This window comes from Diospyros lotus, chromosome 11 (assembly GCF_014633365.1).
Source record: "Diospyros lotus cultivar Yz01 chromosome 11, ASM1463336v1, whole genome shotgun sequence".
Classification (NCBI taxonomy): Eukaryota; Viridiplantae; Streptophyta; class Magnoliopsida; order Ericales; family Ebenaceae; genus Diospyros; species Diospyros lotus.
This window is the reverse complement of record NC_068348.1, coordinates 17,654,925-17,663,262: the sequence shown is the minus strand read 5'-3', so window position 1 is coordinate 17,663,262 and position 8,338 is coordinate 17,654,925. Positions and strand designations below refer to the sequence as shown.

General features: G+C 38.7%; 2 protein-coding genes across 5 annotated transcripts; both read left to right on the top strand.

The window, feature by feature from the left end:
• Positions 1-232: 232 nt before the first annotated feature.
• On the top strand, positions 233-1,587 carry LOC127812468 (heat shock 22 kDa protein, mitochondrial-like). Of its 4 annotated transcripts, none has more exons than XM_052352859.1 (2): positions 233-534; positions 1,010-1,587. In XM_052352859.1, the coding sequence occupies exons 1-2, from the start codon at positions 306-308 to the stop codon at positions 1,420-1,422; spliced, it is 642 nt and encodes a 213-aa protein (XP_052208819.1). In that variant the 5' UTR covers positions 233-305; the 3' UTR covers positions 1,423-1,587. The 4 variants fall into 4 exon arrangements, with proteins under 4 accessions (XP_052208819.1, XP_052208822.1, XP_052208821.1 ...); XM_052352862.1 differs by having other exon boundaries at positions 234-534; positions 1,016-1,587; XM_052352861.1 differs by having other exon boundaries at positions 236-531.
• A 154-nt stretch (positions 1,588-1,741) lies between these two features.
• Positions 1,742-2,348, top strand: LOC127812469 (14.7 kDa heat shock protein). The gene has a single exon (XM_052352864.1). The coding sequence runs from the start codon at positions 1,758-1,760 to the stop codon at positions 2,172-2,174; it is 417 nt and encodes a 138-aa protein (XP_052208824.1). The 5' UTR covers positions 1,742-1,757; the 3' UTR covers positions 2,175-2,348.
• The last annotated feature ends 5,990 nt before the right edge of the window (positions 2,349-8,338 follow it).

Genomic DNA, 8,338 nt, shown 5'->3' with positions numbered 1-8,338 from the left:
ATGGTGGCATTGCTGGCAAACTTAATTAATTAAACTTCCAAAGTAGCTTTTTATATTTTCATAATAAATAATTTCGGAAGCAGCAGTAAATCAATTAATGAATAATGAGAGTGACGTCATCAGACGATTTCTGACCTTTCCAGAACGTTCTTCCAACGCTCGGTCTCTCGAACTCTCTACATCTCTCTCTCTCTCTCTCTCGTGCACGGTGCGCCGCTGTCTATATAATGAAAGCCTAACCGCGTCACCGGACTACCGCTTGTCCTGCACTTGTCCAAGCCCCCTCTTTCTCCGGAGGAAAAGAAATGGTTTCAGCCTCACTATTTGCTCTCAGAAGAGCCGCGGCGGCCAAGCCTCTCTTCTTCAACCGCCTACGCTCTGCGTCCGCGCTGCTCAACTCACCCGGTGGTGCTCGTTCCTTCGCTACCGACACTCAGCTCACAAGGCACGACGACTACGACGACGGCGGAGTAGACGTTGATCGCCGTTCCGTCTCTCGCCGCCGCGACTCTATTCCCTCCTTGTTCTCAGGTAGTTGTGACTTGTCCCGGCCAATCTCCTGATTGTGTTTGCGCTACTATCTGTTTGTATAGGCTTTTTGCTCGGTTTGCTTGACGCAAAATTTTTTTGTCTAGAGTTTTGCTTTTGCCTCGTTAACTGAATTCTAAGCTCGACTTATTGCTCGGTCTGAGTTTCGTTCGATATTTGAAGTTATAGTATCGCCATCCCTTCGGTGACGAGTATTATGATTGTCCGTAGCGTCTTTCAACGTCTATTCTGTTTTGCATCTCTAGTAGATTCTTTATTGTTTTGGTTTCTGATTGTTCTTTCGCACTCGACAGGAATTAATTTATAACCTTAATACATTCCGTTTAGGTTTTTAACTCTCAAGTTGTCTAAATTTCATCAATCTGTTCTTTTTACTCTTTGTGATTGATTGCTTATGATTTATCCAATCAACTACTCAACCACACTGCTGACCGAACAACTTTCGACTTTTCCTAATAAGTTGCAGATGCGTTCGATCCATTCTCGCCGACAAGGAGCCTGAGCCAGGTGCTGAACCTAGTGGACCAACTCATGGATTCTCCTTTAAGAGGAATGAGCGGCGGACCGAGGAGAGGATGGGACGTGAAGGAAGAAGATGACGCTCTGTATCTGCGAGTGGACATGCCCGGCCTCGGCAAGGAAAATGTGAAGGTCTCCGTCGAGCAGAACACTCTGATCATCAAAGGTGAAGGCGAGAAGGAATCGGAGGCCGAGGAGTTCGGGCCAAGATACTCTAGCAGACTCGATCTCCCTCCTGATCTCTACCAGATCGACCAAATCAAAGCCGAGATGAAGAACGGCGTCCTCAAGGTTGTTGTTCCCAAGGTGAGGGAGGGTGAGAGGAAGGACGCCATTCAGGTCAAGGTGGATTGAAAATTCCCCGTGTCGTTAGAATCTATTACGGAATTCAGCCCTGTTTTGTAGTGTTCATTGGGAGAAACAGTATACTGTTATGTTACTCAGGTTTGTAGTTGTGGAATGATGAATAAAATGTACCGACTAGTGAAAGCTTTGATGAATATTAACCATTGAAAGAAACATGTGATTGTGAAGGCCCTAAAATATTTGATGTCGGGTTCGAACTCGACGGGTGGCCGCACGAGTAGGCGACGCCTTCGGGACAAGCCTTGAGCCCTACGTTTGCCTTTTTAAGGAGAACAAATCGAGTCCCGAACAGAGGCAGAGCCAGCGGCGCCATTAGCAGAGAAATGGCGTCCAAGGCGGCAATGAGCGTCCCGTTGTTCCTAGCCAAGCTCCTCCGCCACCAGCAAACACGGCTGCCGGCGGCACCGTTCGCCTCAGCCACCCGGGCGATATCCACAGGCGGGAACCCATTTCTGAGGAGCGGAGAAGTGGGGGCGTGCAGGGTGGAGAAGGCGGAGAATGAGTGCTACATGAGGGTAGACGTGCCGGGAGTCGGGGAAGACGACATCAGAGTGTGGTCGGAGCCGGGCTTCATTTACTTCTACGGCAGAGACGGCAAGCTCCCCGCCTACAACTATGACGGCAGGTTCTTCGGAGGTTCCATCAGCTTCAACCCTGACCAATACGATTCCGCCGGAATTAGGTCGGAGGTTAGGAACGGAGTGCTTTGGCTGGTGGTGCCTAGGTTGAGGAAGGATTGATGATTGAGCGTTATGCTCTTTATCCCACTGGGTTTTTGTCCTCCTCGTTTTGTCTCGTCTCTGCAATCGCCATTCTCCCATCTGCATCTGACTTTTGTATAATTTCTGATTTTTGCCGGCATAAATAAAAAAAAAAAATTATTATAAAGACAATATTGTCCCAATGACTCAAATGATCTCTTCTAATTTCACTGTTAAGTAAGAAAAATAGATTGGCGGGGTCCCACCCCACCTGGTTGAATTAGGAATTAAGCTGACAAACTCATTCCATATTAGCAACAAAAAGTTAGTTGAAACAAAATTGGTGGCGGGATGAGTTCATAATTAAGCTAAATGAATATAATAGATTTGTTTTTAACTATTTTACAGAATTTTTTTTTTTTTTGTACAATCAAACAAATTAAATGCATTTTATAATCATTTTTTATGTAAAATATATGTTATTTTTAACCTTATTTACTAAAATACTCTTGTCTTTTTCACTAATATTTTTTATCTCTCTTCTCTTCTAATATTCACACTTATTTTCTTCTCTCCATTGCTGAAATTATCAAATTTAACTATTTTTTCTATATTTAATCTTTTACTCGCTAGGTCATTTAACTTATTCATCAATCATCGCAACAACCTCATTGAAGTCGCATTCATGAGAAGTTTCCCTCTCTAACAAGTATTCGAGGTATTGATTTTGATTTATATTTGTTTCGTTTTTTAAAAATATTTTTGTGTTGACATTGCTTATTAAAGTTGTGTAAAATAGTTGTGGTTGTGAATAAAACATTTTTAGTAGTTATTCATTCCAGATCTATGTGGAAAAAAAAAAAATTCAAAAAAGGCAATCGTCATCAAAATTTTTAGAAGTAGCACACCGTCATCGGGCTTTGTTAGGCCCCATCGGGCTTGTTGGGAACAAAGCCTGATAGGCTATCCAACAAAGCCCGATAGGCTTTCCGAACAAAACCTGATAGGCTTTCCCAACAAAGTTCGATAGGGCCAACTAAGCCCAATAAATCCAACTTTCTTTATTATACATGACAGTTTCATGCGGGTGCACTATTATTCGTTTTGTCATTCATATTACATCGCAAGCTGGGTTAGAAAAGTATATGAATTTTCTATCAATCTGATCTTTAACAAGTCTGCTTGGGTTATTGTTGCACATGTCAGAGGGGTGGTTGTATACCTACCCGTACAAAGAAGATAACCGGATAGACTGAGAGAGGGTCGGATTCCTTCCGGTAGGGAAGTTCGTCGAAGGAAAAAAATATGAAAAATGAGGTGTATAGTGGCACAACCGTTTATCTTGCCCTAATTAATAGTCTTCCTCCATTGAAAAGTCGAGCACATCCGCTACCACAGAATCAAGAGACGCTTCTATAGCCACTGCAAGAGCAAGTCGAAAATGAAGCATTTGCAAAGAGACTAGACACACTCGTTGTCGGTGTCTTATATAGTTGAGCAATCACGGTGATGATAATTTTGGCAATGATGTAGACAATCAATAGAATTGAGAATATTTTAGCAATTGTAATCTTTTAGTTTTCTTGATATAAACTTGTAATTAATGATTGAAAGGTAGTGTGGTTGTATATTGATGGACAGAGAGACTGAGTCTCTAATGTAGGTTTAATGGCCTAAAAATAATGAAGACTCTGTCGAAGTTTTATGAAATTTTAACTAATAATGATAAAGATGATGTTATGATATTTGATTTTCTTACTTTTTCACTGACAATCATCCCCCAAAAATAGAGTAAATGCTCAAAAACTAAAAATGTTCATTCTAGATGATGTTATGAATTTGAAATATTATATTATAATTTTTTTGATAATTAAATTAAACTTATAACTTTATATTGTAATTTTCAAAAACTTTTAAGGGACATGGTTAATTCAAATTAGGGGTGTACACGGTGTGATTTGGTCGGTTTGAACTATTTTCAGCACGTCAAATCGCTAGTGCGGTTTCGCGACCAAACCAGACCACGGTCTGATTTGGGTGTGTCCAAACCGCACCAATCTAGACCGCATTTGTGGTCTGGATTGGTGCAGTTTACTGTGGTTTGAAAATAACTTGTTTAATATACAATCTCTAACCTGTTATAAATAAATCCAACCTGTTATAAATAAATAAAACATGCGACATTGTTATAATATATTCAACTAAGAATATTAGCAACTTCATTTCTTGTCACCAGGTCATAGCAATTATCAAACAAATGGCGATAATTATCCAATAAATCTTGTACATGGATGATGTGAAAATGATGATCACAAACAATTGGAAAAAGTATGATGAAAACAACATAAGAGAGAGGGAAAAAAAACTGACAATAAGTATATATAATCAAATTGCTCGAGCCAAAGGGCTACTCATACCACATTTGTCTCTTGGATTTAACTCTAGAAAAATTCATTTTTTTTCTTCCTAAAGATTTCAAAACTCACCATGATGACTATTTTGAGGAACTAGACAATACCAAAGGATTACAATTTGACCAAGCTTTTGAATTTTTAAGCAATTTTTATGTTTTTCAGTCATTTTATTCCTTCAAGTCCCAAAACAGAAAGTAGTTTTCAGATGTAAAACAAAACAGGATGAGATCTAGAATTGAATAGATTCAGGATATCCTCTCTAGTACAAACCAACATCAGTGAATCTAAAACCAGGCTTCTCATGTATCAATAGCCACAACAAACAAACAAACACACACTAGACGTTAATACAAATACACACCTAGACGCTTCGACTCGAGCATCCTCTCCTCTGCCTCGATCTGCCACAGCCAGCGGTGGAACCTTGGGTGTGGGCTACCACGATTCTCCAAGGATGAGGAGAAAGAGAAAGCAGAAGGGAAGATGGTGGAAGCTGGAAGGTTGCAGCAGCAACGGTGATCGGATGATTCCGATTAGGGGGAACCGGGGAAGGGTTGCGCGGGTGGGGGAGGGCCGAATGGGGCTGCCGATTAGAGTTGTGTAGGTGGGGGAGGGGGCTGTCGATTATCGTTGCGTGGGCGGGGGGCTATCAATTGCGATTAAGGATTAGGTTGCGGGTGGGGGATGAGGCTTTGCAGATTGCGAGTAGGGATTAGGGTTGTGGGTGGGGAGGGGGTTGCGTGGAGCTATGGGTGCCTTTATATATATATATATTTTAATTTTATGGGCGGTTCGGTTTTAAAACCGAACCGCCTACTGTCCAAACCGCGAACCGCGCGGTTTGGACAGCCTTCAAACCGTTTTCGACCGTAAAAAAAAAAAAAAAAATCGACCAGTTTGGTCTGGCCGATTTTCGCGGTGCATCAATTTTTTTGAACACCCCTAATTCAAATCACTCTCTGGTGCCTCACTAGAAATATTTTCAGCAAATGTGTTATCTTCAATTTTTTAGCATATTTTATAAAATAAAATTTGAAAGTATAATTCCAAATTAGTGATTTAATTTTTTCAAACTAATGGGAAACTAGGAAAAAATCCCATTACAAAAAAAAAAAAAAAATTATGAAATTGAAAAATTGGCTAGAAATTGCCCGATAGGCTTTGCAACAAAGCTGGATAGACTAACTAACAAAGTCCGATAGGCTATCTTCATGGGCCATGAAACTCGATAGGATATTTCTTACCAATTTTTCAATTATTTTTTGATTCAGTTACCATTAATTTGATCTTTTTTACGTTCTTCAAGTTAATTAAACAGAAAATGCACCTCAAACAACTCTATACATCACATTGGAATTAAGTGGAATAGATGAATGATTAAGTGTTCCTTCTATCTATCAAGTGTTTACATTGAACCAAGTAAATGTTAGTATATTTTATAAAATAAAATTTGGAAGTGTAATTCCAAATTAGTGATTTAATTTTTTTCAAACTATTAGGAAACTAGGAAAAAATCACATTACAAAAAAAAAAAAATTGAAAAATTGAAAAATTGGCAAAAAATTGCCTATCGGGCTTTGTCTATCGGGCTTTGTTGGGAAACAAAGCCCGATAAGGCTTCCCAACAAAGCCCGATAGGGTATCTTCATGGGCCACGAAACTCGATAGGATATTTCTTGTCAATTTTTTTATTTTTTTTTTAATTTTTCAATTATTTTTTTTGGTTCAATTACCACTAATTTGATCTCTTTTACGTTTTTCGAGTTAATTAAATAGAAAATGCACCTCAAACAACTCTATACATCACATTGGAATTAAGTGGGATGGATGGATGATTAAGTGTTCCTTCTATCTGTCAAGTGTTTACATTGAACCAAGTAGATGTTAGTATATTTTATAAAATAAAATTTGAAAGTGTAAATCAAAATCAATGATTTAATTTTTTTCAAATTATTGGGAAACTATGAAAAAACCCCATTACAAAAACAAAACAAAAAAATTGTAAAATTAAAAAATTGGCAATCAACAAAGCTAGATAGGCTATCTAACAAAGCCCGATAGGCTATTTTCATGGTGCACGAAACTCAATAGGATATTTATTGCCAATTTTTTATTATTTTTTTATTTTTCAATTATTTTTTTGGTTCAATTACCACTAATTTGATCTCTTTTACATTCTTTGGGTTAATTAAACCGAAAATGTACCTCAAACAACTCTATACATTACATTGGAATTAAGTGGAATGGATGGCTGATAGGAACAACTAGCACGTTTTCTTCACTCGGTTGGTGAGTAGTTTACTTAATTTTTTATATAAGTACAAAAGTTTGATATTTTTAATATCTTCTCTCCAATTGATTGATGAATAAGATTAACTAAATTGCTCACCAATACTGGAAAGTCATTTGAGCACTCTATTGAACAACTTACAAAGCTATTTGAAATTAACAAGATAATACTTAACTTGAGTCTTACTAAACTTATTTTAATACTCAATTATATAAGTCCAAATATGTGCTATTCGATTCCTAACACAGGTTAACTCAAGTGATTTGAAAGATAATTAAATTAGTCTTTGACATTTCATTTACCAGAACATTTGTGAAGCTCCTACTTGAAGAGATATGGATACACTTTGAATCATGCTATTAATAGTTAAAATTTTGCATTAACATGCTATTAACAACACCGTCATCAAAACATATGTGAACTCAACAATTTCTTTAACAATATTTGGGTAAATTAGATGCGACACTTTTGAGGTTTTAAAGAAAGACACAGACGTCCTTATCTTATCAAACATATGTTAGAAACCTATTTCAATTTTATGAGTTATATATATCATTTTAAGATTTTTAAAAAATCACTTCCCTCTAAATACCCCCCCCCAAAAAATAAAAACATAACCAGTGTCAGCCACCATAAAACCCACCAATACCATTGATGGAGGTGGTGTCAACTACCATGGTCACTCAGACATAAAACCCCACTATCGAGATAGTTGAGAGAGAAAGGAAGAATCCAATGTAAGCTCATTTTCAAAGATGAACCTAAATAGAGGAATGAATGAACACCCCTCCCCCCCCCCCCCGCCCACACACACACGCAGGCAGGCAGGCAGGCAGGCAGGCAGGCAGAGACAGACAGAGAGCATCGCCTCTCGGATATGAACCCAAAATGGTCAATTCATGCAAAAAGCAAGAGAGGCTCTCGTTATTTCTAATATGTCAAAGGAGGGGTAACTCACATAAAAAAAGTCACTTAAACTTTGGTGTTTTTTTTTAATATTTTGATTACTAAATTTTAATTCTTTATTTTGTAATCACTAAAATTTAAAATTTATTATAATGTGATCACTCAACAAATTTTCTGACAAGTCCATCGCCGAATCAAATGACATGACAATGATGTGGCGATGATATGACGTGATATGTTAATTGTGTAATAAAATCTAATCAAAATATGTCATGTGTCATAACCCCCAACTCCATAAAACCCTTCTCCTTCCCTATCTCTTCGTTCTAGCATGCCTAAACCCTCACCGCTCAGCTATCGCCGAAAGCCTTGACGTAGTGCCGTTGCCGCCTCCTCCATCGACCCGTTCTCCTTCTCTCCTCTCTGCTTCCCTCCTTGTTCTCCTTGACGCTGCCGATGCTGCCTCCATCTACTTTTCTCCTTCCCCTCTCTCCTCATTCTCACCCACGCCTATACCCTTATTGCTGCAACCTTCGTCGATAGCCTCGACGCAACCAACGCCGCCTCCATCTACCCTTTCTCCTTTCCCTCTC